Raw genomic sequence first — 27,809 nt, 5'->3', positions numbered from 1 at the left:
TGTAAGAATATTGTGATTTCAATGTAAGTATTTTGCACGATGATTTCTATCTTTGTATTTGATCTTGATATTATGTGTGAGTAGTCTTCACGGGCTGCGGGTTGGGGTGATAGCTCGCACCGTTCATGTGCATCTAATCTTATGATATGTGTAAGGATTGAATAGGAGTTTTGCGATCTTGTATCTTTGTCTCTTTGTCTCATCTTGATGATCTGCATGTACCCATATCATTCGAGTCGATCAAGGCAAGAGGTGGGATGAATGGAGAATGCCGTGCTACCGCGAAATCTCAGTGACAAGAAGGGGAAAGTAACGGTACATGTTTAGTGATTCATTCGGGATCATAGCACAATCATTTAGCTTAAGGCTTTGCTCTGTATTTACTTAAAAATTATTGTTGCTTGCGGTTGTGAGGACAATAATTGGACCATTAGGCTCTTCTCACCTCTGGCTTTAGGGGCAAGCGTATTTACGGATGTGATACTCATAAATATCTTATCTCTATTTTATTTGTTACACATTTGAACTTCATTTATATATGTATGCATAACTAAAGGTGAAAACTTAACCCTGGCCTATTTCCATCTTTGAAAACAACCCCCTTAAAAGTAAACTAGATAGGTCAGGTTAAATGAAGATAAAATACACTACAAGTCTTGTAGACGTTTCCTTCATACACCATTTAGTTGTGCTTCCCAAGGTTTGATTAAACCCATGTCTTCTAGGGAAAAATCTTACCATACTACAATCCGTAATCCGGATTGGAGGTATCACAAACCGTCGGCTCGAGCGGCCGACGTCAGTTCTCTCCACGGGGATCGCGCGCGCTCTGTCAGGAGAACGGCCTGCGGCGGTGCCTCCTCACGAACTAGGCGGAGGCGGGGGAGGTTCCCCATGGGGCACGCATGAATGCTCGCGGAGGTGGAGCTCCTCCTGACCAGGGCGCCGACAGAACGGTAGAAACTAGTGTGGCACCAGCATAGGAACCGGGGGAGCCGCCGGTGGTAGGAACCGGTGCGGCACTGGCCTGGGAAGTGGGGGCACGCCGTGCGGGGCGCCTGGGCCTGTTGCCGGCGGCTGACGATCTTGCGTGTCGTCACGGAGGTGGGAGGTTGAGGAGGATTTAGATATGAAGACGATGTGAGGCGATAAGGTGGGAACGCGCCGTGGCCTCCTATGTTGGTGGGACCCTGTCATGTATTTCTCCACGCTACAGGACACTAGTCACGCGAAGAAGGCGGGGGTTGCTAATAGCGTGATCGTCCGGGTGATTTCCAACATTTTCCTTTCGGTAAGGTGAACGTGCGGATCTAAAACATCTTACATTTTTTGGAAGGGAGGGAGTTGTTGAAACGGGCACCCTATTTGGCAGTAGATCGCGCGCACGTTGATGGGCAGTCGATTTCCGACCAAACAACTTGTTGAAATGGGCATCTTTATTTGGCGGCAGGAATGCTCGCGGAGGTGGAGCTCATCGTGAACAAGGCGCCGACGGAACAGTTGAAACCAGTGCAACACCAGCATAGGAACCGGGGGAGCCACCGGTGGTAAGAACCGGGGCAGGGCTGGCCTGGGAAGCGAGGGCACGCCGGCGCGGGGAGCCTGGGCCCGTTGCTGGCGTGGTCTCAGAGGTGGAGGCCGGCGATAGATGAGCTCGCGTGTCGTCACGGAGGTGGGAGGTTGAGGAGGATTTAGAGATGGAAGACGACGTGAGGCGATTATGTATGGGTGGTGGGGAACGCGCCTCAGCCTCCCGTGTTGGTGGGATCCTGACATGTATTTTTCCACGCTACAGGACTCTAGTCACGCAGGCATAGGATGCTATAACGGCGTGATCATCCAGGTGATTTCCAGCATTTTCCTTTCGGTAAGCGACCGAGAAAGTGAAAGTGCGGATCTAAAACATCTTACACTTTGGAAGGGAGGGAGTTGTTGAAACGGGCACCTTATTTGGCGGTCGATCGCGTGCACGTTGATGGGCGGTCGATTTCCGACCAAAGAAGTTATTGAAATGGCACTAGTATAAAAACCCCCTTTAGTACCGGTTCTAGAGGGGCTTTAGTACCGGTTTTGGAACCGATACTAAAGATTCGGGACTAAATCCTCCCCCCCTTTGGTACCGGTTCCTTACGAATCAGTACTAAAGGTGCCTCCACGTGGGCACGGAGAAGCCTGCGGGGCTGGAGACCTTTGGTACCGGTTCGTAACACGAACCGGTACTAAAGAATACCGGTGCCATTTTTTATATCAATTTTTTTATCTATTTTTTCACTCCCTCTTTTTATCTATTTTTTCGAATTATTTTCCATTCCCTCTTTTTTATCTATTTTTCAGAATTTGTAATATTCTAGTTATTTGACAAGTTTAGTCTCTAACTACACTTATCTCTAGTCAAATTACTTACTCATGGTCAAACTTCCCGCTCGGTCACCCATCATCCCACTATCCAGCACTAGCACGCTTAACTTCTGAGTTCCTTTCCATCTCACTTCCAAGTGCTCCGCGCCCATGTTATTAATAGTAGTACCATATCAATCCTATTAACATGTTGGTCATGATATCACACTTCTTTATTGTTTGAATTCCACATGATTATTTTCATAAACGAAGTAAAGATGTAAAACTAATATTGAATAAATAAATAAACAATAAATTTTTAATTATTTTTACTTTTGAAATATATTTTAAATTTTAATTTGTTTTTGCAAAATCTAAAACCTAAAAATTTGTAAATCAAAAAATTTACTAACTTTTATGGTTAAGTAATAGTAATCTTTATGCAGGAAGGAATTATTAATTTAAATTTTAAAAAATAAAAAATATATAAAATCCTCAATTTCTGGCGAAAACTAAAATGTTCCTGCTTTCATAATTCTATTTGGAATTTTGAGAATCTAAAAAATGGCTAACCGGGTAAACTCAGGTAGAATTGGATGTAACTTTTCCCACGATGATTTTGATATATTATATGTTTTTTTTCCGATATCGCATGCAACCAGAAAAGCCGTTTGACCATTTTTCAAATTTATTCTGAAAAAAAGTTAAAATTCGAATTTGTTAATTTCACCGAATAGTAGGTTGCATAACATACAAGAATCTCGAAGGATTTTATTTTTTTGAATTTTCTATCATTTTTTTTGTATTTCACAAGCAAAACAATGCGATCCACGGGACGGGGATGGGGGGGGGGGGGTTGAGGGTGCGCGGGGAGCAAAAAAAAGGCCGGAGACCCTTTAGTACCGGTTCTTTATACGAACCGATACGAAAGGTGCAGCGCTGGCCTCAAATTTGGCGCGAAATCCTTTAGTACCTATGTCTCAAATTTGGCGCGAAATCCTTTAGTACCGGTTCATATCACGAACCGGTACTAAAGATCCCAACGAACCGGTACTAAAGGTTGTCGCCCTGTGCAACGAAACCGGTACTAATGCAACCTTTAGTACCGGTTCGTAAAGAAACCGGTACTAAAAGTGAAATCTTTGACCCTTTTTTTACTAGTGTGGATATCTTTATTTGGCGGTCGACCGCAGAGGACTTCAGTTATTGGACCTCGCGTGGGAGGCTGCAACACAGTCGCTGCACTGTCCAACTAATACATGATTGATTCGTGTTAGTACCAGGAACGCACTATATTTATACACATAATCTACACTGTACATACATTGTAAAAATCGTCAACTTGTTATAATCCAGCGAAACGAAGCAAATAAATCGTCACTTCACTAGTCTAGTGTTTTAAAACTAATCCGTGACACGTAAATTTAGTGTGCATGATAATTTAAATTCTTCTTACAAATCCCTATTAAATGTTTATCATACATTAACTATTAGAAGAATTTTTTAGGTCCGCAAGAATTTATCATAATTCAAAATTTAACTATTTAAATCTCAATGATTATTTTCATTGAAAATTTGTTTTCACCAATAAAAATTGGTTCGCCCCGTTATTTGGAACAATTTGTTGACTTTTTTAGCTCAGAAGTTATAAATCATTTGTCCCGTTGTCTCTCAATTGTAAATGTGTAAAGCTACCACTTCAAAAAGTCAATTTTATTTAGAATATTTTGTTGACGTTTTTAGCTCACAACTTATCAAACCCTATTCCTGTTATTTTTCAATGGTAAATATGAAGAGTTATCAACCCAAAAAGTTAATTTTATTTAAAATATTTTAGAAATATTTTAGCTCACAATTTATTACCCCCTCCATCTTGTATTTATCAATGGTAAATATGAAAAGTTATGGACCCAAAAGCTAATTTTATTTACAATATTTTTTGAACATTTTTAGCTCACAATTTATCAAATCCTCTGTCAATTATTTATTAACGGTAAACGTGAAAATTTATCGACCCAGAAAGTAATAGTTTATTTGAGTGGAAAGCAGTTACTTATTTAAGTCGCGAGTGGTAGTTTATTTAAGTTACAAGTGGTTTCCCCACCCGTTATTTTTCCCGTAAATACCACAGGCCCGAAAAAGGGAACTATAAAAAAAAGTCCGACTAACATGGATCTTGATATTAAAAATAAAACGTGTACTACTATAACATGAAAAACCACTATCCCCAAAAAGGGAATTGATAACATTTGGAGTATAACAAAAGGGAATTGTGACATTGGCTATAAAAGGAAGTTGTAAAAGAAAGATCAAGTAAATTGATTTTTTATTAAAATTACATCATGCTGCTATCCACCGATCAGAAAAGAGAACCTAAGCTAACCCCAAGTCCCCAACCCACCGATCCCACCGCCCACGGCCAGAGCCGCCGCCTCCTCACTTCCCAGCTAGAGTCGCCGCCTCCTGCCGTCCTCCCCTCCCCGTTCTGCTTTATTTTCTGGGTGTGCCGGTCGGGTCGAGCTGCGCCGTCCGTGCTCGTGCTCCCCCTCGCGGCCTCGCGCTGCTGCCTAATTGGTGGGATGGAGCCGTGGAGAGGCTCTAGTACATGCTCCATCATGTTCCGGAACGCCAGGAAGGGGATTCCTGTTGAAACGGTCCTAGTCCATCCGTAAGCAAAGTCTCTTACCGAGCTTAGAGGACTGCGCGACAGGTGTTTGCATCCCCGCTCGCTCGCAAGCACTACTGCGCGCGCGCGGGTCCATTCATCGATGGGGGCGATAACTCATCTATAAAACCACCTCCCACAAGAATGGCATTCCTGTATATCTGACATCGGATCCACTCGATCGAGCCGAAAAGGTCAGTCACCACCAATTGTCGACCAAGATGTTCCTGGAGGGGTTCAAGGTGGACAGCCCGCATGTGCGGTACGGCGCCGGCGAGATCGAGTCCGAGTACCGGTATGACACCACGGAGGTGGCGCTGACGCCGGAGGGAAGCTGGGTGGTGCGTCCCAAGTCCGTCACCTACAACTTCAAGACCAGCACCGCCGTCCCAAAGCTCGGGTAATTCTTCTTCCACAATGTTGTTGGTTCTGAATAAATCAGTCGTCTCGTCTCTAAATCTTCAATCGTACATGCGCGCAGGGTGATGCTTGTCGGATGGGGTGGCAACAACGGCACCACTCTCACAGCTGGGGTCATCGCAAACAAATTGTAAGTTTGAACTAGCTGATCTAGGAGACTAGGACACAGATCGGTTAACGGATCTCTTCTTGCATGCATAAGCACATTTTCATCGTCACATATTTGATGTTGGGTCGATGGGGATCCGAATCAATTCAACAGGCATGTTATGAGAAATGCACCCTCAGATCAGTCAGATGTTCAAATGATCTAATGTATTTACATAGTTTTATCAATTAATTGCTCGATGCGCCTGCAGATTTGAAATTCTTAGTGTGGATTGAATAAAACCCAACCTTTTCTCAGAGATAGTTTCCCTATATCATCTTTGTTTCTCTAATTCTTTTCATTTCATATTAAATCAGTCATTCTTATTTTCCTCCTTTTTACTGGCTGCACTCCTCTCATCAAGCATGGAGCAGCCCCGCGCGCGAATGCATGTTGACAGTTTGTGTAGACACTGCAAATCATATTTTTAGTAGCAGGGGTTGAGAGGATTGAATTGATGGCTGCCAAACAATGATGTTTATACACTTTAAAAAGTACCTGAGCGAATAGAACTCCCTGGAGTTGTGCATTCATATCTGTGCTCTAAATATATGAAAACATTGGCATGATAAAGCTTTCACATTATTTATAAACAGAGCGAAACATAGTCTGGCACACCAATAAGGTAACGTTTATTTTACAAAGTTCAAAAGACACAAGCACAACATGGAAAGATAGCATATAAGCTGAAAAATAGATGAGATGTCACTGATATGATTAATTCCATCGAAAGAGTGTGATGAAGAGAGAGGAAGAATGAAGAGTAAGAGCCGTAAAAAGAGCCAAGTGTCAAAATTTGCATATAGAGGATTGAAATAAGTGAATATAAAATCTGCATAGACCTCTAAATTGCAGGAAGTTTTTTTTGACACAACTATTGCAGGAAGTTGTGTGAGCATACCTAAAGTTGTAACCGGAATAGGAAAAGGTGAGAATTATTACAAATGATCAACAAATCAAGTATTATTTGCTACACCAAATTTCTAAGCTTTGCAATTGATGCACCGTTTCCATCCAGAGCAAGTATTTTTAACCATTGGTTTGATGTCACTCTTTATACGGCAATGTAGAATTGCCCATAACTCATGTAATACTATGAGCCTCCATCTCGTCATCTCCCAATTTCTATGAAAATTATAAACATAAATTATCTTCTCCGTTGCAATTTACGAAGTATCTAACTTGTTTATCCAATACCATCCTTTTACTGAAAAATGTCAACAGATAAGAAGCCATAGTACATATCTATCAGTGAGTCTGAACCCAACAGCCTACATGAATCCATGTCAATTAAAATCATCCAAGTATATGCATCAAGAATTTTATCTTGCATACTTGTCCCACCTGCAAATCTTTAGTTTGACAAAAGCACCTGACCCAAAGTAATGTCCATGCAAAATTGCATCAGTTAGTCAAGCCAAAAATAACGTGTTTAATTATCCAAACAAAAAACAGCAGTTTGCAATAATGCACAGTCCCCAATGGCTTGGAAACCAAACTAAATGGACCCTGTGATTTTTTTAATAACAGACGCATAGGTGTAAGTGGGTACGGACAACCGAAAGTAGTGAAAAGGCAGTTATTCTTCTCTCAAAGCTGTCAAGAAAACAAAATAGAAACATACTGGAAGCACACTCAGTTTATGCATAGGTGAATTACCCTCCTTTGACGGTCCATATCCACCTGCAGATTTCTTTTTCTTTTTGAAGGTAAAGAATATACGAATTTCCTACTGCAGCACCTGATACTCCAGGCCATTTATGTAATAACATCCATATGAAAAGTAGCAGCCAACATATTTTAAATGTTACTATAGATACAATCTGTAGCTGTGAAATCAGAGGAAAGATATTACCAGGCAAACTGATATTGAAAGAACAAATGATCTTTTGTCTCAATTTTGAGTTCGTTGCACAATACACCACATCTATAATCTTCCAAAAAGAAATTATGTGCTATACCAGGGCTCTTGTATTAACCCTATATATTAGCAAAAGCCAGAAATAAACCGCGTTGAGTTAACTACATGATTTCCATAACAAATGAAAACTTACATGGATGATATAATTTCCACTGAGAACTCTATATAACTTAGGTGCAAAAACCTGGAGTTCTCCATTTATAGGACCAAGTATCGATCTCATCAGCGAGAGCTAGGAATTCTTGGAGACCAATAAAATACAGGCACTGCAAGCCTCACCTGAATGGGAAAGTCCAAAAATATTACCTCGGTTATCACATGAAGGGGTTGACTGTATGATTTCCATAACAAATGAAAATTTACATGGACAATATAATGTCAAATGAGAACTCTATATAACTTAGGTGCTAAAACCTGGAGTTCTCCATTTATAGGACCAAGTATCATCTTAGTAAGTGAGAGCTAGGATTTCTTGGACCGGAATAAAATACTGGCACTATAGACCTCATCTACATGGGGAAATCCAAAAATATCACCTAGGTTATCACAGTTGAGGAGTTGTTGGATAGAAAAAACATTGATCTTTCACAAAAGGAAAAGATACGAGTCCACTGTTGCTTTCTCTAGAATTATTCATGTGTTCGCCAGAGATTACAGTATACCTGTCACACCTTCCTTGCCCAAGGGCCAAGGCTCGAGGGGTTAGCATGCTTACTGTGGACAGAACAGATACCATCGGAAGGAGTGCCTTGTTGGTGGCCACCAGAACACCCAACACTCACACGAGCAACAATAGAGCCCAGCAGCCAACATAAGGAAAATCAAATATTTTTCAGGGCACTGGAACCTAACAACCAAATAACCCGAGCCTAAGAAGCAAAAACAAAAAAGAACAAACCGGCAAAACGATGGCATGAAGAAACCGCCCGTCGCAGGGGAAAGGCCAACGCGAAAGAAATCCCTATCGTTGGTCAAGCTAGAAAAAGAAAAGATAAGAGAACTATTTGAGTATCAACAACTGAGCAGCTTACTATCAAATTAATGAATGTAACTCCAGGACAATTTTTTATTGTTATATTAATCTAGCGAAAGAAAATATAAGAAAACTAACTCAAGTTCAACAATTGAACAGCTTACCATCAAATTGATGAGGGTAAATCTAGGATAAAAAAATATAGTGATATTAACAATTATCGACTGATTGCTATAGATTATTCAACCTCGCGGTAGATCAGAAATTTTCTGGGCTTCCACTATAAGTTGTAACCACAAATAATTTTTGTGAAACTTCCAGCGCAAATAAACCACATGTCACTTTTGGTTTGCAAATAGAGTATACACTCTTTGTTTGCTACCTAACTAATTTTTGTATAGATAGGACTAACAGTTGAGACAAAGAACTATCTACAATTTTTTGAGAGAAATATGAATCCTTGTGAGAAAGATGAGTGATCCGTGGATGCACACCAGGAGTCGCCACAATAATCATAGTATTGCAAACGACATGGCATACTTCAGCTCAGCGGCCGAACCCCGCATAAAACTGTTAACATGAAAAGTATTTTCACCTCATATCCTATCGTAAATACTTATATACTAAAAAATATTAAGCCCGCTCCGTTCTTTCATATCTTCAGGATAGAACGGCAGAAGAAAGATCAAATCTGAATATTCAGTTTATGAACTTTTAGCCCAAAAACGTGAGGAATCAAAGGACGAAAAATTGGGTGTATCCTTGCAATGAGAAAATCTCCAGCATTTGCAGTGTTGGATAAAGGGCAAGGAAACGGGGATCTGCGCCACCTCGCGCACCGTCTCCAGATCGAGCCCGCTCTGCTCTGCAGCCACCAAGATCAACCCGCACCACCCCTGCTTGCTTCTCGCCTCAGGAGGTCGGATCCGGTGTCAGTTCGTGCAGGTAGGGGGTGGGAAAGAAACTCGTGGATAGCGGCGGCGTGGATGAAGAGACCAGATGAGGTAGGGCTGGTCGGTTCGTATTTTCTTTTTTTATGCGGTGGAGCTCCTTCATGGTTCGATGGAGTACAACGCAGATCTTCTCGGGTATAGAGCACCGCTGACCAACACGGGAGGAAGAGGAAAGACAAATCTAGAAGCTCACCACTTTGCAGTTAAAGCCACACAACAAATCGACAAGAACAAAGCACAACTGAAGAAATGGAAGAAAAGACCAACCCACACATGGTTCTGCATCCCATCATTCCAGAGCAATTTCCCAAAAAATGCAGAGGGTACCCACATCAGGCAAGTAGGCAACACCGAACCATCAATGTAAAGCAAACCAGATAAAACACACATGTCACCATGTTGTAAATCCTCAGCCTTGCCCAAAACTCTTAACAAAGGAAGTTGTTCCCCTTTAATATTATCAGAAGATCAGATCAGTGGATGTTCAAATGGTATAATGTATCCGCATAGTTTTATGAATTAATTGCTCAATGCACCCTTGCATGTAACCAGATCAGTCGATGTTCAAATGGTCTAATGTATCTGCATAGTTTTATCAACTAATTGCTCCTAAACCGTGTCTTATAATGTTTATTGTTTTCCGGTGGGCTTTTCTCCAGGGGCATTTCATGGTCAACCAAGGAGAAGGTGCACAAGGCTAACTATTTCGGCTCCCTAACTCAGGCTTCCACAGTCAGAGTTGGCAGCTACAATGGGGAGGAGGTCTACGCACCTTTCAGGAGCCTTGTACCCATGGTAGTGTTTTTTCGTAATTAAATTTTCTCTTGTTTTTTTCAGGGCAGTAGTAAATTTTGCCGAGATTTGTTTGTGAGACACTGAAAATTCCATACTTTCTCTATAAATACACTGAAAATTCCATACACTTCGTATTACCATGGTCACTTTAGGGAGAAAATGTTTTTAGTGCTGTACATGCATGCATTTTAAGGATTTTCCTTGTTTCAATTCAATTCTGCAGGTGAACCCGAACGACATTGTGTTTGGTGGATGGGACATCAGCAGCATGAACTTGGCCGATGCCATGGGCAGAGCCAAAGTACTAGACTTTGACCTGCAGAAGCAGCTCAGGAGCCATATGGAGTCCATGGTGCCCCTCCCCGGCATCTTCAACCCGGACTTCATCGCGGCAAACCAAGGTTCCCGCGCTAACAATATACTAAAGGGCACCAAGAAGGAGCAGGTGGACCATATCATCAAGGACATCAGGTACACAATTAGATCAGCACATTCAGATAGGAATTTTTTTTTTTGGTTAGTTCATGTTACTGGATTTTACATTGAATGGAACAGGGAGTTCAAGGAGAAGAACAAGGTGGACAAGGTGGTTGTGTTGTGGACAGCCAACACCGAACGGTATAGTGATGTTGTTGTCGGGCTCAATGATACCATGGACAACCTCTTGGCTTCTCTCGACAAGAATGAGGCTGAGATCTCACCGTCAACCATGTATGCGATAGCCTGTGTAACGGAGGGAGTACCATTTGTCAACGGGAGTCCTCAGAACACTTTCGTGCCCGGTGCGTATGTAGCTAGTTAGCTATGCAGAAGGAACTAAATATTTGTGGTGTTCCATCTTCCATTCCTGGATTTAAACGATGCTAAGATTGCTTGTCTTGTGCATTTGTGCGCAGGGTTGATTGAGCTGGCCATCAAGAAAAACTCGTTGATCGGTGGTGATGACTTCAAGAGCGGGCAAACTAAGATGAAGTCAGTCCTGGTTGACTTCCTCGTCGGTGCTGGAATCAAGGTATCCTTAAAAGAACTTATGGATGGTGTTGATTCAAATCCTCCATTACCAAACAACAAAAATTTCAAGAGACTGATGGTGTTTGTGTTTTGCTTTCAGCCTACCTCTATTGCCAGCTATAACCACCTGGGAAACAATGATGGCATGAACCTCTCGGCGCCGCAGGTATTCCGTTCCAAGGAGATCTCCAAGAGCGGCGTGGTGGATGACATGGTTGCTAGCAACAATATCCTTTACAACCCAGGGGAGCACCCTGACCACATCATCGTCATCAAGGTTCATCCATTGGAGTTAACTAATTTGCTCGCCACCTTACATGCACGTTCAGAGATTCAAAAAAAAACTTTATTGCAACCTAAACGATCCTTTCATGATACTGCAGTATGTGCCCTATGTCGGGGACAGCAAGAGGGCCATGGACGAGTACACCTCGGAGATTTTCATGGGTGGCAAGAACACCATCGTGTTGCACAATACTTGTGAGGACTCGCTTCTCGCTGCACCTATCATCCTTGATCTGGTGCTCTTGGCTGAGCTCAGCACTAGGATCCAACTGAAAGCGCAGAGCCAGGTAACTGAAAGTGGAGGCATTGTAAGATCAGTTGATATTTCACAAATGATCATGTTTTATTTTTATTTTTATTTCATCTCACCGTGTAGGAGAAGTTCCATTCTTTCCATCCAGTGGCCACCATCCTGAGCTACCTAAGCAAGGCTCCACTTGTAAGTACAATCAGTTTTCATTACGAATTAGTTGTCAGTACTAGAGTTATACTCATAGAAAACTTTTCAGTTGGAAAGTTGAATAAGTATTTTTGTTTACAAAAGAGTTTGGTTCTTGGAACAGGTTCCTCCAGGGACACCAGTGGTGAATGCATTGGCCAAGCAGAGGGCCATGCTCGAGAACATCCTTAGGGCTTGTGTTGGGCTGGCCCCTGAGAACAACATGATCCTTGAGCACAAATGACATGCCAAACGAATCTTCTCATCACAAGGAAGAACAAAGTATCAGCACAGGAAGGAATAACAAGAGGCCAATGAAAGGGGAAAGGGGAAGTAGAGATCAGGACAAAGCATGGATCCTCTTGGTGCTTTTCGTTCATTATTAGTTGGCCCTCTGTTCCTGTTTTTCTCTATTTTTTAGACTACTATTCGTGATGGAGGCAGATTCATGTATGATAGTCAAAGGAATTAGTACTTCGGTTATTTTCTTATCATGGAGCTAGTAGAATCGGCCGGCCTAATATTTGAAATTTTAAATCAAAGAACGGCTTGCAATTGTCAAATCAATATTTTCTCGCTCTTGGTTTTTTATTGTTTGGTGATAAACTCTTCTCTGTGGGTTCAGGGTAGTGTTTTCCTATTTTCTTTCAATCCTTGTTGTAGATGTTTTAGAATTTCAGAAGAGAGGAATTTAAACACATACAACAGAGAGAAGGAGCTCGAAGTTTGAGAAGTTGCTCTCTTGTTCTAACAGAAATTTCAAAAGAGCCAGAAGTTTGAGTGGTCCTGTTCTAATGGTAAATTGAGAGTAATGGGTATGCTAACAGATTCTCATCAGCGACAATCTTGCATGTCTTTCCCTTCATAGTAATGAAAAAAACAGCTATAGTTACCAGTGTGGCAAGGTATCCAGTAACAACTTAACATCACAATGTTGCAATAAATGTATTTTATCAATATTAGTTCCTATTCATGGTTGTCTTTGGACATCCCTAGATGGCTAGTTCTTGGCCACTCTAGTTTATAACTCAATCCGGAGATCAGGATACAATATCACATATTCACATTCTATAGCCCAAAATTTGCACATAACACTCACACCAAGTAAAAAAAAAAAAGTTCTACTAGTAGAGTGCATAGGCCACTTCCCGATTTGAAACCTTTAGTCGTAAGACCAGCTGTCTACCAGGGGGGAGCACCATGCTCGCCACTGAACTTCTTGACGATAGTACCTGAATGTGATGGCCGACGGATGGAACGCTTCCAAGCAGTGAGCTTCGACAAAAACAGAATAGCTTCTCTCCACAGGTGGGACTTCTATAATTAAACTTCCTATCTCCGGACTATACCTGGGCATGTGTCGGGCTGGGCCGGGCCTCGGGCCGGCCCGAGGTAGGCCCGACGCAAAAAATTGGTCCAAGCCCGGCCCGACCCGACCAAAAACCCACCAAGCCCGCCGGGCCGTCGGGCCGCGGGCCGGGCCGTAGTGTTAAACTCAGTTTTCGGGCTACCCAGGCCCGGCCCGGCCCGGGTGTCGGGCCAACATTTCTCGGCCCAGGCCCGAGTTTTTCGGGCCGGGCCGCTCGGGCCGGGCTGCCCATGCCCAGGTATACTCCGGACGATGTACACAACAACAGTTGTGTCATCCAACTTATGCTGGAATTTAGTCTTCAGTCTTAGCCTATGTCCCAATAAAAATTCTGAAATTCTCTTGACCCATGGGAATGGCACGGAGTGGGATTAAAGTTTAGTCCCACATTGCTAGTTGGGAGAGAGTTGGAGTGGTATATAAGGTGGGTTGTTCTAGTCCTAATAAGTGAGTGAGAAGAGAGAGACCCCTCGCGCACTCCTTCCCCTCCGTCTTGCCGCGCCGCGCCGCGGGTTGCGGGAATCTCGCCGAGCCGAGCTTATCTTTTTGCTGTGGGCTACGCCCCACGACCTGTGAGCCGAGCTTATCTTTTTGCTGTGAGCCGAGCTTATCTTCATTGTTGGTCTATTCCTGTCAGTAGCCTTTTCCCTCTCCTGCAAACTCCTTCTATGGTAGGTCACAACCTCTATTTAACTAGCAAAATCAAGTCAACCAAGAAGATAGGGAGCTTCGTGTCCATGGCCGGACGAAAGGGTTGGGAAATCTCCCTCTCCCGCAAACTCCCTCTCATACATATCAATGTCACTTTGTTCAAATCAATGTCACTTTTGTTCAAATCAATGTTTCCGAGCGCACTCATATAGTGTTAATACCTTACATAGAGTTGCATTAATTACATCAGAAGAAATGAGAAAGATACAGACATGTGTACCATGAACCTTCTTCGCATATGTCAGTACAACTTTAGTGTGGTCGGAAAGTGAATGTACGTCAAAACCAACCAATAAATGAAAAACAAAAACACGATTTAAAAACAATGCATTATGTATATATATTAAGCAAAAATGTCAATAACATGAGTAGCACTTCTTTGAGCAGATTTTTTGAGACACAGATGGAAGATGGAACTTTTTTTTTAGCAGAATGGAAGATGGAACCTGACCGAAAAGGATGGGCCCAGGCTAGCAGCGGATGGAGGCGCCGGGCATGGATGGACAGGACTGCTGCCTGGGCCGGGGAAACTGAATTTTTCATTTGCCAACCGTCGACCCCCTCGTCCCCAAATCCAACGCTCGCCCAAACCCTCGTCTCGGCTCCTGTCCGGTCGCCGCCTTCCCTCCCCGCCGCCACCCCCACTCCCGGACTTCTCCCCTCCCCCAGCCCTCGCATCGCCGCTGCCCTGATACTGACCTCACAAGCCGGCATCTCATCCCACCAAAAAACTTCCACAATGGCAGCATCCCACACGCCAGTAGAAAGGATGGCGTCGAGGTGCACGCCGACGACGGCGCGGGCCACGCTCGCGTTCGAGATCGTTGGGTACAGCCTGCATAAGGGCATAGAGGGCAAAGGTAAATCCGTCTCCGTTGGCGGGTACCGCTGGTGCCTCGGTTGGTATCCTGACGGGACTGATGAAGGCAAGGAATACCTGCCAGTCTTCCTCTTGCTCCTGAGCAAGCCCGCTGAACTGAGGGTGCTCTACGACTTGAGATTGGTCAACAAGGCTAGCGGCCTATCGTCAGCGGTGGACTCCTGCTTAAAATCACCCAGGGTGTTTAGTCATCTGGACGAACAAGACAAGCTTGTTGCCTTGGGGCTCATGAAGAAAAGCGAGCTGGATGGGTCTGGGCTACTGCAGGATGACCGCCTCGTGATTGAGTGCGACCTCACTGTGATCAAGGAGCCACTCATTGAAGAAATTGCCGAGGTCCAGATGCCACCATCAAACTTGTCTAATGACCTCGCAAATCTGCTAACGACAGGGGAGGAAGCAGATGTGACATTCCAGGTTGAAGGTGAGGATTTCTCCGCGCACAAGATTGTGCTTGCTATGCGGTCGCCGGTCTTCAAGGCAGAACTCTACGGACCCATGAAAGGCAAGACGACACGGAAAATAGCCGTCCAAGATATGCAGCCTGCTGTTTTCAGTGCGTTGCTTCACTTCATCTACACGGATGCGTTGCCTTCCATGGAAGATCTTGATGATGATGAGAGGAAAGAAATGGTTAAGCACTTGCTAGTCGCCGCAGACCGGTATGCAGTTGAAAGGTTGAAGATGATATGTGAAGGCGTTCTCTGCAAAAGTCTTGATGTCGAATCTGTTGCTACCATGTTAGCTCTAGCTGACCAGCACCAATGCAGCAGGCTCAGAGATGCGTGTGTTCTGTTTCTCAAGTCTTCAGATAGAATGGATGATATGGTTGCAAGCCCGGGATATGTGCACTTGAAAGAATCAAGCCCTGCTGTCTTAGTAGATATCTTGGAGAGACTAGCACTGTCTCTCAGAATTTAGTGTGACCATCCCAGGTTAAATTTAGAATAGTTAGCTTAAATTATCTCCTGAGATGAAGTAGTCTTATCCTTGGCTTTTAACTTTCTAGAGATCATTTGGAAGGGCAATCTCGGTTCTTCATGTCATTTAGTTTCCAGAGTTGTCACTTGGAGCTCTTTCGGTGGATTTGGAGGAGAATGAGTCCATGTTCTCCATGTAGTGGGTTGTTCAGCCTATCGTATGAAATTATGAATTTTCAATTGTTTACTAGCTGTTTTTCTAATTTTGTTTCATCTTCTACATTTCTCTAACTTATATCTGATCTCTTTATTTTCTCTTTATTTAAGGAGGGAAATATTTGGATTTTATCTGTTGTTTTTGAGAATGTATGTGCTACTGCAGTGAGACACTTGCAGGCGAAGGACAATGCTAGATTTCAGTTTAGAGAAAAGGCTAAGTTGAATTGGCTTCCATATATGAAAGGTTGACCCAACAAAGATAGATTTAGCAATCATCTAACTTGCCACTTGAAAGGTACTTATTATGGAGCGAGATCTGTGCAGGTAGAATTATAATATGTTGAACTCAAAGTTATGTTTTGAGGGCTTTTGTTATGGACCTGAGTGTCACGATGAAGATGTTCGCCTTAGTTTCAGGTGTGTTTTCATGTTAGATACTGACTTTATAACTTGTATAGGAGACTCAAACTTGTGCAGAAATCCAGCCGCCTTATATGTATGTGAGAGGTGGCTGCCTATTGAAATTAAGCAAACAGTCGACAAACTATCAATACATCTACATTTTTACATTTTACCTCTTAAACCCTTACTTTACGTATCGTGTTGTTAGTCGGCTTTCTGCGGGGCGAATTGCGGAGTATCTCCCTCGGCGCCATGGGTACACAGGGATGTGTTAGTGTGGCGCGTTTCTGATGCAACAATATGCACACCATGACATTTGTGTTGGACCAACAATTTGACTAGTAAAAATCTGAGTTATGGGACACAAAAATTATTTGCAAGTATATTTTAATGAGGTCACCTTTGTACCTTATAACTTGCATTTTGTGTGCCTGTTTACTAGGTAAGTTAAATCTTGGGATACATTTTACGACAATCAATCAGAAAATTGTAGCTCGTTGTGAAACTTGGCTAACTTATTAACCTTAATATGACTAAATGTGCTAGTAGTAATATTATGTGTAGCTGAACCTTTTGGTTGCATAATTTTAGAGTTATCAACATATCAAAGAAATTTATGTTTTTTTGGCCTTCACCTCGTACACAATAGCTCAAGCTCATGACAGTGTCTTGTTCAGTGCATATCTTACATGTTGGACTTGGGAGTACTTACGTCTGCTCCGCATTTTAAGCATATTAAAGGTTAAAACCATAACAGAGGATCTTCTACTTCTTCCTCCTGTAAATCTTCTTTAAAAAGATCTTTAATATCTCACGAATAGCGCGGTCTGGTTCAGCGTCGATAGTTGAAACCAGGTGCTTGTAAACTCTTGACTCGTACTCCAAAAATATGTCCTAAGTACAGGAGGAGATTAAAAGAATTATACAGAGAGTTTATCTATTTGCAGTTCTCTCTTGTTAGTAATAGAAGAAGAAGAAAGACAGTAGTGATCACCAGGTTAAGACGACATCAAAGGAGTATCTAAGCAGAACGGAATATCTGATTGGAAAGATTTATACCTGAAGGTCGAGCTCCTTATACACATTCTTCACTGCCGAAACACATTCTGGGGAAGATTTGCCATAGTTTTCCTGAGAATCAATATGGTTCATGCCGATAGTACTTAATCCTTGCAAGTCAATGCATATTTTGACTGAGGTTAGTATATCTGACAAATCAAATGGGTGGCTTTCTTACGTATAGTATCTTCATCTCATTCTCATTAGCCAATTCCATAGCTTGGACTATTAGCCATGAGCACTTGTAGTCTTCTATGTCAGTTCCAACCTGAAGCATGGTGAGACAATAAGTATCTGAATCCAGCAACAACTACAAGGAAGAGAGGTGGGGAATCTCTTCTACCTTGCCAATAACTTGAGGGTCTCCGAAGCAATCCAGGTAGTCGTCCTAAAAATATTAGTGTTCTTAAGTCATACATATGCGAAATGAAGTTGATATCATGAAAATATTAAGTGAGGGAGGTCATAGCACTTGTATCTGAAAGTATACTCCCATTTCGATGAGGACATTTTTTAGCTCGACATAATCGCTCAATTTCGCACCATTCAGGAGTAAAGCGCAGGCAACCTATATGAAACCAACCAAGTTCAACACTGGTATCAATTACCAAAATTAAGGTTTTGTGTTAAACAAAGCGTTGTGTGCAACAAAACTTTGTAAAAACTGCAAAGAAGTTGAGCGAACAGATGTTCTGAAAGACCATTCAAATTAAGTAGTCAGTAAAAGTTAAGCCTAAACTAGACAACAGACAGAGCATGTCCAGTTCCAGGACCAGACTCACCGGCAGGTAGAAGGAGTAGTACGATGTCTTGTACTTGACAATGCGGCGATAACTGTTAGAAACAAAGGTGGGGTTATGTAATTGTTCCCTAAAGCTTATCAAACTTGTTAAAACTAAGGACTAAAACTAATACTGCACTAATCACATACCCTTGGATTCTGTATCTGGCGAGATCCTTTGCACCGGTGTGGGTAGTGATGAGGTCCAGCATCTGCCCCATGGCAGTCTGCAAGCCGATCTGTCCGAACAATAGGACACCATCCAACAAACGATTGATATCAATTCTCTAGGATAAAAATTCAATACCATGGAGATGCACATTTATATTTTAACCGTGGATGTCTTCTAGTGAAATAACGGTCACCTCGTTCCACAGCTCCATGAGGTCCACGAAGTAGAACTTCTCCTTGAAGTACCTCTTGATGATGGCCTGAACGTGGCACTTGAGCAGCACACCATCGTTTATCGCTGACAGACCAACCTGACAGACACCCCACAACACTCGTTACAAGATTTTTACATGTCAGAAGATAGATGTTTGTACACTACCCACCGTTGGCAGCTTGTACCAGCAGAGGTTGTCGCGCCTCGTGTAGGCGTTGTCCGTGATGTCGTCCAGCACCAGCGCGGATGCCTGCAGCTGCACATGGAAACAGACAGAACGTACTGAAACTTCTCGTAGAGAAGCACCGGAACGTTTCAATGCAGATGCTGAGATGGAGAAGGAGATGGTGAATTAGTTACCCATTCGATGCACCATCCGAGCACGCAGGCGAGGTAGAAGTCCTCATCGTCTACCTCCGTCCCTTCACGCAGCAACATGTAGCTGTCGATCACCGACAGCCCACGGTTCAGTTTACCTTCAGAGAAACAGCACAAGACACGCGCGCATGTTAGACCTAGCTATATGACTATATCGAAGGGGTTTGGAGAGTATCTGTTCATAGGGTTTGTGCATGCATCGGCTGCTCACCTCCGGGTACATTGTAGTCCATCATCTGGAGGTTCAAACAACAACAAAGTCAGAGAGTGAATGTACGTCAAAATGAACAATTAGTATGAGATGCTCCTAATGACGGAAAAGGTTTGCCTGATGCCCAGTTTTTTTTTTCTTTCCTTATCTTATCACAGAGAATTTTTATTTTCGCTCCATAATTTCATTTTGCAAATTATTTGCTATCTAGGTCCTAATTATAAAAGCTGCATTTCATGGTTTATAAGAAACATGCGGCTGTTTAGTTTTGACCCTAAACTCGCGACCCCTAAGATCATCTCTAACAGTAACCGAAAACTTTGGAACCGAAAAACCTAAATTCGGTCTTCCGAAAACGTGTGGGGGGGGGGGGGGGAGATTTGCAGCTGGCGCAAAACAGAAGAAAAAAACGCAATTCAAATATCGCGAGGAAATTCATCGATGATCATATATATAGATGGTATTTGATGCTCCGATTGAGCAAAAGTTACATAATGGTTACTGCAAACCTAAATTACATAGTAGACCTAACCTCGGGGACTAATTTGGAGCAAAATGAGGCCCGATTGGCCTCTGCGCGCGGCGGTGCCGATGGTGGCGGCGCGTCGACACGGAGGCCAGTTAAGAGCTTCTGTTGTGGAGTCAAGTTCGATTATCTCGAGTTTGACGCGGAGGATGCGCTCCTCCCGGCGTGCCGCCTCGTACTCACGCACTTGACGGACGGCGTCGGCCACCTCCCAGCGGAAGCGAGCGCGGGCCTCCGCCGCCGAGATTGCCGCCACCTGCGCGACCACGGCGTCCTCCTCGTCGGAGCCGTGCATGTAATCTCCCGCAGAGAATGTGGTCTCCCGCGCGGGGACGAGCTCCTCCTCGTTGGAGCTGTCATACACGGATGGGCGGGCGGCTCGAACCGCCGGACGACGAGCCCTCGCCGTCGTTGCCGTACTTGGCGAGCTTTCCTGGGGGCGTGATCCCTCAGTTCGTCCGACCGGTTGAACTTCCGGCGTTCCGCCTCCCTGCGGAACACGGGGGGCCGTGGCGGCGAGTCCCCGCCGCCCAATCCCGCGCCGCGCCCTACAGAGCCACCACGGGAGGCCATGGCATCGCGGAGCTGGGGCGAAGGAAGGCTGCTGCGAGCTGGATTGCTCACCGGAGAGGAGGCTGGTGGCGGCGGAGGGGAGTAGGGTTTGAAAACCGAACTCCTCTGCGGCCCGATTTAGTACGGGGCGGCCGCCGAGTTTCTCGGGCACCCGGACTCATTTTACGGGCCAGGTCGCGAGTTCAGACTCCATTCTGGGCCTCTTTCGACCTGAACCTACCGAAATTTTTCAGTTTCGGCCTGTTTTTGAGTCACTGTTAGAGTTGCTCTAAGGTCAAGCTCAACGCATACAACCTGGACCAAGCCCAGACGGACATTAGCAGTTTAGCACCACCAGGACCAAACCCAAACACCACTTCAGTTGGTCTTCCATCGATGCTGGAGAGAGGAGCCGAGCAAATTGTTAGAGCATGTCTAACAGGCCCCTTATAACCCGCGCACCCCGTAAAATTCCGGCGAGATACGGGGCAGACGCGGTTTGGGCCATCTAGCAGGCCCCGTATTCGGGCCGCCCCGTTTCGGCAGAATACGGGGCCCAGGAAATCGGCCTCTCCGTCCCCTACTTATACCGGGCGCAGGTGCGAGTGAGGGGTTAACCCCTCACTCGCAACCCTAGCTCCACCGTGCGCCGCCGCCTCCTCCTCCTGCTCCGGCGAGCAATTCGTCCCAACCCCGCGCCGCATTCCACCCAATCTCAAGCATGGACCCCCGCCGCCGTAGTACCGCCTCGCCGGCGAGCGGATCGAAGCGATCCCGCTCGCCGGACAACGTGGAGGATGCCTGGTGGCTTTTTTGCAAAGATCCGCCGCCGGCGGCCGCCGCGCGGCCCGCAAGTACGACGGCGGGCAGTTCGTCCCGGAAAAGCTCCTCGACTTCACGCGGGGCGGCCGCGCGGTACCACGAGGACCCGCCGCTCAAGCCGATGAGCGGCCCGAAGTTCTCGGCGTGGCTCGCCGAGTGGGAGCGCCAACGCCGGGTGAGCGAGGCGTGGAGGGCGACCATCGGGAGCACCAGCGGCGGAGGTGCCCCGCTCAACGGGGAGGAGGAGGAAGACGAGGACAAGGACCCCGCCTTCTTGAAGGCGATTCAAGACTCCCTCAAGGACGCCGCCGAGAAGGACAAGGCGGAGGAGGAAGAAAGGGCGGCGGCCATCGCCGCCGTGAAGGAGGCGGAGGCGCAGGCGCATGCGGAGGCGGAGGCCGATGGGTTCATCGTCGACCTTTCCGACTAGAAGTCGCGATCCGATCGCGCATTTTGTATGTATGTAGGTACATCGATTTCTATGTATGATCGACGAACTATGAATGAAAGTTTCCCGGGGTTTTAAATTTACAAATATACGGGGTCAAATACGGGTTCTGCTAGACGGAGCGGTGTCTGATCGACCATTTTTTTTATACGGGGCGAAATTCGAGCGTTATACGGGGCAGAAAAGTAAGGGGCCTGTTAGACATGCTCTTAGTACGGAGAAGTAGATTTATTCCGACGGAAGTACCCTCTTTAACTTGCAACAATATAGCGGTACCTAGAGTAGACCTAATTTTTTTTACTTTTCCTCATTTAAAAGAGTTGTAAATTTTTCTGGTCTAGTGAGCTTATGCTTATCCCTGTAAATATTCCCCGACGACATCGACATCTGTGATTGGAAGTCTTGGAGAGAGGTGTCAGTTGGACACTTGGCCACCACAAGGGCGTAAGCATCATCATCTACATGAGCACTTATGCATCCAGAGTCACTCACGTCCACGTTGGTTCCTAACCAACGGCAATTGCCAAAAACACCGAAATGGACGTATGAAGTTTTCACTGAAAGTACAGTACAATACCATATTTGTCACTGATCCAGTAAATTGACCATGCGTGCCCATCGATCATCAGTTGATCAGAGGTGATCATGCGTGTAAGGAAGAGGCAGCGAGGTCACACGCAGCGTGTGTACGTACCTTGGCGACCCACTGCCTGGTCTCGTCGGTGAAGTCGAAGTTGAAGGTGCGGTCGTCGAGGAGCTCGCTCTTGAGCCGCTCGTACGCGCGCAGGAACCGCTCCCGCGTCTGCTGCGCCCTGTTGCCTCCCTGCTCCGCCGCCGCTCCGTCGCGGCCGTTCAGCCGGAGAAGCTCCCTCAGCTCGTCCTCCAGCCGCACCGCCCGCCGCACCAGCTCGCCCGGGTTCGGCAGCGCCGCCAGCGACGCCAGCAGCCCTGCCGGCACGTGCGACGTGATCGACGCTGCCAACGCCCCCATGACCGGCCAACTTCTTGCGGTGCTCTGCTCTGGCGTGCGATCGATATGGCGGCCGGTAGCTTCTTCCGGTTTACTCGGCGAGGGAGGTGAGGTGAATGGGTGGATAGATCGCCGGTGAGGCCGGCTAGCTATCGGCGTGTGGGCAAGTGACTGAGCGAGTGGTGCTGGCTACAGGTTGCGATTAATTGCTAGCTAGGGAACAAGGACGAGGAAATTTTCGCGGCGCGCGCGATCGAGAAGCGTCGGCTACCGAGTGGCGCACGCCGCGCGGGCGGGCGGCGACACACATTGCCCGGATATGGAACGGCAGCGACGTGAGCGACGTTCCGGTGAGTGTTGGAGCGATCACGTTTCAGCCGTCGCGTTCGACCTATGTCTGGTTGGTGGTTGCTTTCCAACACGTACGTAGGCCACATGTTGCCGACCCGTCGTATCTTAGTGTACCTCTTTTTTTTGTAAAGATAAAAGAATGTACTCCTACATCTTTTTCTAGCTCTGCGTGTCCCGGCTGCATTTCAAGAAACGGGTCATCGATCGGGAGAACTAGAGTAAGAATAATCTTGTAGCTTACAAGAACCTTGTTACATGAACTACCTCAATGAAGCTCTCGGAAAGAAAAAAAAAACTACCTCAATGAACTAGCAACTTAAAAAATTACCAGGAAATGATCCTCCCTTGACTATACGCTAATAGATAGGATGAGACTCGATCTCCAACGATTTTTCGCTACGGGTGATAACTAGTTTAGTCCGCACTTGGCAAATTACCGCTTCGGAGGGGATTCGAACTTGGTTGGGCTCAGCTCAACACCCAGAGCACAAGCCAACCAAGTTAGCACTTGGTTCTCCCTCCCAACTACATGACTTACCAATTGGTGCTTCGATTTCTCACTCAAGGTTGTTGTGAGCCTAGGCCACAAGGTTCTGATGGCATGATCTCCCCAATTGTTGGGTTTGTAGATGTGGCGTGGTGCCTTCGAGTTGTTTCGTATATGCTGTTGCAAGAACTTTATTGAAAATAAATAAGAAAATTTGTATGCATCATTTGTTGAAGATGTGAGGAGTGTCAACCTCCTTTTCAAAAAAAAAAACCGAGAATCAACTTGATTTTCAGTCAAGTGACGTTATCCCATTATTTTATATTGCGTGAGCTATTCTTTTAAGTTGTAATTCACCTGCAACTAGAACAATTTTTGTTGCAACCCACTTGCAAGGGGGGAAATCTCAGTTGCAACTCACCTCTATAAACAAATCATGATGCAAATTAAAAGGCTGAGAAACTGGCTCTAACTTAATTCTCAGTCAACCAAGAACTAGCAAACCCGTTATAAATTTAGTCAAAATTCAATGGCTTGCCACTTTGATCGAATAAAAATTTGCATATATGTAATGCCAAATGAATATCAATATATCCATCAAAAGAGTTTTTTCATAATGTGTTTATTCAGTATTATTGTTGTTGATATTCTCTTGTATATATATTGTAAAACTTAGTATCCTTGTGAAAAAATTTATACGAAGCGTATTTCTACACAGGTGGAGTATAAAAAAATGATGAAGAAAAATAAAGAAAAGAGCGCGATTGTACTATTTTCGGGCTTTCACTATTTTAGACGGTAGGAAGAAGGATCTAGAATACACAATTCATGCATGATTGGGACCTATCGAGTCTGAAAAACCACATGAAAAATGCATAAATTCAAATTCCTCGAACTTGTCCATGCAATATTTGGGAAAAGGGTTGGTGCACAAAACCATCATTTATTGCAAATTACTATTTATGCAGATGTTAAACTGAAGAAAAAAATCTGAAAATGTAAAACAACCACATTAAAATTGCATGGCATACCCATGCTTCACTGGTCTTGTTGTTAAAATGTCATCCATGTATTATATCTAGTTAAAGTTTGTAACGCATAGAATCTAGGCAGCCACATCCACAATAAATAATTCACATTACTTTGCCACAGCCAGAAAAAATACAATCCGAAGTAACCATAAATAGTTAGATATACTCAGCAAAAAAAAATCAAGAGATCCAGCGAAGCCAGTAAAACATAAAAAAACAATTATTTTAATTTTTTGTCACAATTTTTTTTGTTCTCTGGTGCCTAAAAAGTCACAAGTACCCACTGCCCTCTCTTGCACCTGCAGAGTTGGCGCCGGCCGTTGCTAAGTCAGTCCTAGCTGGTATTGGCGTCGACAGTTGCTGATCTGTGCAGTGGGCAGCATGAGCAAGATCGACTACTGCTTCAGCAATGACTACATGGTTCTTCGCCCGGACAGGGCCGGTCCTTTCGATCTCCTGCACCTCCTCTTCTCGCCCAAGGTCGGCCGGAACAGGGCCGTGGACTGCTTCACCAGCACCGAGATCCGCAGCTTCGTCCGGCGGCTGGCCATCTTCCTCAACCTCCTCCTGCAGATCGTCCTCCTCTCGCTCGCCGGCCCCGTGTCAGCCATCGGCGCCGCCGTCGAGTTCGCGCTCAACTTCATCGACAACATCCTCCAGGGTCAGCACATGCGCGCGCGTGCACGCATTATTATTTGGTGCCCGACTGCCCGTCCTGCAGCGAGAACTGAAACGAATTCTCGGCTGTGGTTGATTGTTTGGTTGGTTGCAGGGAGGATGGAGTACCCGGACAGATCGTCGGCCACGTACCGTTCGCTGACGGGGCTGATCGACGGGCGAGTCGACCTGGACAAGAGCATCGCGCCGGCGGACAGCCGGTACCACGCGTCGCTGTGCGTGATGGCGTCCAAGGTGGCGTACGAGAACGAGGCCTTCATCCGCGACGTGGTCACCCAGCGGTGGCAGATGGAGTTCGTCAAGTTCTTCGACTGCTGGAACGGTAACGAACGCTTTTCGTTCGACAGACAAGACGGCGTAACGCGAACTGATGTGTGTTTGTTGTTGTTGTTGTTGCAGAGTTCGAGAACGCATACACGGCGCAGGCGTTCGTGTTGTGGGCGCCGGACGCGGAGGTGGTGGTGGTGGCGTTCCGCGGGACGCCGGCGTTCGACACGGCGCGGTGGCGCGCGGACGTGGACCCGTCGTGGTACAAGGTGCCGCGGCTGGGGCGCGCGCACGCCGCCTACACGCACGCGCTGGGCGCGCAGCGCAACATGGGGTGGCCCAAGTGGGTGGAGCACGTCAAAGGGAAGCCCAACAAGGTGTACGCCTACTACGCGATCCGGAACGCGGTGAAGGAGATCATGGAGGCGAACGGGAAGGCGAGGCTGCTGGTGACCGGGCACGGGTCCGGCGGCGCGCTGGCGGTGCTGTTCGCGACGGTGGCGGCGTACCACAGGGAGAAGGCGGTGCTGGACCGGCTGGCCGGGGTGTACACGTTCGGGCAGCCGCGGGTCGGGGACGCCATGCTCGCCATGTTCGCGGAGCGGCACCTGGACAGGCCCAAGAAGCGGCACTTCCGGTTCGCGTACGCCGGCGACCCGCAGCCGAGGCTCCCCGCCGGCGAGAGCTCCCCCGCGCATTTCATGCACTTTGGGCTCTGCCTCCACTTCGACGTCTCCTACAACCTCAAGGTGACCGATCATCCACGCTCGTCTTCTCCAAACTCACTCCCCTGTTTTTGGACATTCTCGAATTTTCTGCACATTTTTGGTGGAACAATTAGCGCTCCGGGTACGCCATGGTTGAACAATCCAGAAGGGGCATCCGGTGATCGGGATGTTTCGTTCGTTTCTTATGCCAAAATCTGCCAAGTCTAGAACTCCAGATGCCTTACCAATCATTGAACATGTGAGGTCACAGAATTTTCAGTTTTGGCATTCGACGAGCCTATATAGCGACGAGATAAACGAAAGAAGGAGAGCCACTGAACTGTTCGTGGCCTCCAAAACCGTCTTCATCGACCTTAAAAAAGGAGCCGCATTTTGCACTGAAATAAAATACACTTTGTCATTTTGCCTGAACCTCTGCAGGTGTTCATGGAGATACCGGGCGAGGCGAGCGCCACCTCGTCGCCGGCGGGGTTCTTTGCGAGCCGCGTGAACGCGGCGCGGGAGCTGGGGCGGAGCGTGTACCTGGGGTACTGGAGGAGCGCCTACTTCCGGGAGGGCTGGGTGCTCCTGCTGATGCGTGTCCTGGCGGTGGTGCTGCCCGGCCTGCCGTTCCACCGGGTGCACGACTACGTCAACGCCGTCGCGCTCGCCGCTCACATTCCCAAGGACGAGTGAGAACGACTGAAGCTTCGGAACCCTAGCATATAACTAAACGATGCACCACCCAATTTGCAGAGATGTTCAGTTCTGTAATATGCTGAGGCTGCCGAACTAGCCCCCTGCGTGACGTGATACTATCAACTGCATCTTACGATTAGCTCTGTAATTTCCCTACTACTAATGTAACACTTGTTGTGCTACTACTGAGCTGTGTAAAAATGAATAATGAGTTCAATAAAAATATGTATTAAATTAACTAGATCTTGTGTTTCCCTAGAAAGCAAGTTCAGTTCTCACCTGGATATTCGAAGATGTGGAGATAAATACTTTATCTAAAATGTAAGGCAATACTGGCGTCGCTCTGATTCGGGTGTATTTAGATTAAGGTTTTTTTTCTCGGTTGTAAAAGTGTACCGGTGGTCACTGGTATTATGGTTTTTCAGAAATACCCAAAATACCGGTCATAAAACCGCCCAAGATTTAAAGTTACATATTTGTCTAATATTTATTAAATCTTTAAATTTGAGCATATTATATAAATGTCGGTGTATTTTGTCTGGTACAAAGTTTTCTCACTGGTAACCGTAATAAACGGTTTTCGGCGAGATTTCAGAAATCTCGGCCGAGAAAAAAAAAACTCTAGACACATGTTATGATACATTCGAACCTGCAACACCTAATATGGCACGGATGGAGTACGGTATTAGAGCAACTCTAGCAGATCCTGAATAATTCGAACCCAGATATCTCGGATCGGGGGTGCTCGATATGTGTTACCCGGTGCATGGAACCGCGTGGCAAAGTAGATACCGCATTTTCATAACGGGTATTTAAAAAAGAGGAGTTCACCAGCGTGAGTTTGCGAAAGTCCTAGCCGGCGACGACGCCGCTATGCATGCCCATTGCAGCATGGTGGCCGGGGCTTTACAGGCCCATCTAGGCCATGTCGGGCCCGATGGGGCCTGGTGTGCCCCTGCTGCTCTGTCTAGTCGATGACTGCCTCTCGGCAGTGGAGGTGGGTCCCTCC

The 27,809-nt window shown here is 45.8% G+C and overlaps 4 protein-coding genes across 5 annotated transcripts; 3 read left to right on the top strand and 1 right to left on the bottom strand.

Moving 5' to 3' along the window:
- Positions 1-5,223: 5,223 nt before the first annotated feature.
- LOC124670125 (inositol-3-phosphate synthase 1-like) lies at positions 5,224-12,383 on the top strand. 2 transcript variants are annotated; one of them, XM_047206628.1, is made up of 10 exons: positions 5,224-5,402; positions 5,484-5,552; positions 10,077-10,212; positions 10,436-10,683; positions 10,768-10,994; positions 11,109-11,224; positions 11,324-11,500; positions 11,607-11,795; positions 11,885-11,947; positions 12,072-12,383. In XM_047206628.1, exons 1-10 carry the CDS (start codon positions 5,224-5,226, stop codon positions 12,189-12,191), a joined length of 1,524 nt encoding a protein of 507 aa, XP_047062584.1. In that variant the 3' UTR covers positions 12,192-12,383. The 2 variants fall into 2 exon arrangements, with proteins under 2 accessions (XP_047062584.1, XP_047062585.1); XM_047206629.1 differs by having other exon boundaries at positions 11,607-11,811; positions 11,888-11,947.
- A 2,383-nt stretch (positions 12,384-14,766) lies between these two features.
- LOC124670245 (BTB/POZ and MATH domain-containing protein 1-like) lies at positions 14,767-15,828 on the top strand. Its single transcript, XM_047206745.1, has one exon. It carries the CDS (start codon positions 14,767-14,769, stop codon positions 15,826-15,828), a length of 1,062 nt encoding a protein of 353 aa, XP_047062701.1.
- Positions 15,829-17,009: 1,181 nt separating this feature from the next.
- Positions 17,010-22,716, bottom strand: LOC124675344 (farnesyl pyrophosphate synthase-like). Its single transcript, XM_047211416.1, has 12 exons — positions 22,305-22,716; positions 19,263-19,287; positions 19,034-19,149; positions 18,843-18,929; positions 18,654-18,770; positions 18,439-18,527; positions 18,290-18,341; positions 17,980-18,075; positions 17,851-17,895; positions 17,686-17,775; positions 17,508-17,579; positions 17,010-17,342 (listed from the first exon to the last, which is right to left on the bottom strand). The coding sequence occupies exons 1-12, from the start codon at positions 22,599-22,601 to the stop codon at positions 17,214-17,216; spliced, it is 1,215 nt and encodes a 404-aa protein (XP_047067372.1). The 5' UTR covers positions 22,602-22,716; the 3' UTR covers positions 17,010-17,213.
- Positions 22,717-24,771: 2,055 nt separating this feature from the next.
- On the top strand, positions 24,772-27,038 carry LOC124678633 (triacylglycerol lipase OBL1-like). The gene is made up of 4 exons (XM_047214491.1): positions 24,772-25,110; positions 25,222-25,449; positions 25,527-26,143; positions 26,543-27,038. The coding sequence occupies exons 1-4, from the start codon at positions 24,831-24,833 to the stop codon at positions 26,795-26,797; spliced, it is 1,380 nt and encodes a 459-aa protein (XP_047070447.1). The 5' UTR covers positions 24,772-24,830; the 3' UTR covers positions 26,798-27,038.
- The last annotated feature ends 771 nt before the right edge of the window (positions 27,039-27,809 follow it).

The sequence above is a fragment of the Lolium rigidum genome, chromosome 7 (assembly GCF_022539505.1).
Source record: "Lolium rigidum isolate FL_2022 chromosome 7, APGP_CSIRO_Lrig_0.1, whole genome shotgun sequence".
Classification (NCBI taxonomy): domain Eukaryota; kingdom Viridiplantae; phylum Streptophyta; class Magnoliopsida; order Poales; family Poaceae; genus Lolium; species Lolium rigidum.
The sequence above is the reverse complement of the archived record's forward strand: the minus strand, read 5'-3'. Positions and strand labels throughout refer to the sequence as shown.

Excerpts from the sequence above, each read along its gene's own strand:
- LOC124670125 (XM_047206628.1), top strand. The coding sequence starts at position 5,224 with ATGTTCCTGGAGGGGTTCAAGGTGGACAGCCCGCATGTGCGGTACGGC. Across the intron at positions 11,501-11,606 it reads ACCACATCATCGTCATCAAG|TATGTGCCCTATGTCGGGGA; the intron begins GTTCATCCATTG and ends ATGATACTGCAG. Across the intron at positions 11,796-11,884 it reads AACTGAAAGCGCAGAGCCAG|GAGAAGTTCCATTCTTTCCA; the intron begins GTAACTGAAAGT and ends CTCACCGTGTAG.
- LOC124670245 (XM_047206745.1), top strand. The coding sequence starts at position 14,767 with ATGGCAGCATCCCACACGCCAGTAGAAAGGATGGCGTCGAGGTGCACG.
- LOC124675344 (XM_047211416.1), bottom strand. The coding sequence starts at position 22,601 with ATGGGGGCGTTGGCAGCGTCGATCACGTCGCACGTGCCGGCAGGGCTG. Across the intron at positions 18,930-19,033 it reads TCGGATGGTGCATCGAATGG|CTGCAGGCATCCGCGCTGGT; the intron begins GTAACTAATTCA and ends TTCCATGTGCAG. Across the intron at positions 17,896-17,979 it reads GAGTATACTTTCAGATACAA|GACGACTACCTGGATTGCTT; the intron begins GTGCTATGACCT and ends TAATATTTTTAG.
- LOC124678633 (XM_047214491.1), top strand. The coding sequence starts at position 24,831 with ATGAGCAAGATCGACTACTGCTTCAGCAATGACTACATGGTTCTTCGC. Across the intron at positions 25,111-25,221 it reads CATCGACAACATCCTCCAGG|GGAGGATGGAGTACCCGGAC; the intron begins GTCAGCACATGC and ends GGTTGGTTGCAG. Across the intron at positions 26,144-26,542 it reads ACGTCTCCTACAACCTCAAG|GTGTTCATGGAGATACCGGG; the intron begins GTGACCGATCAT and ends GAACCTCTGCAG.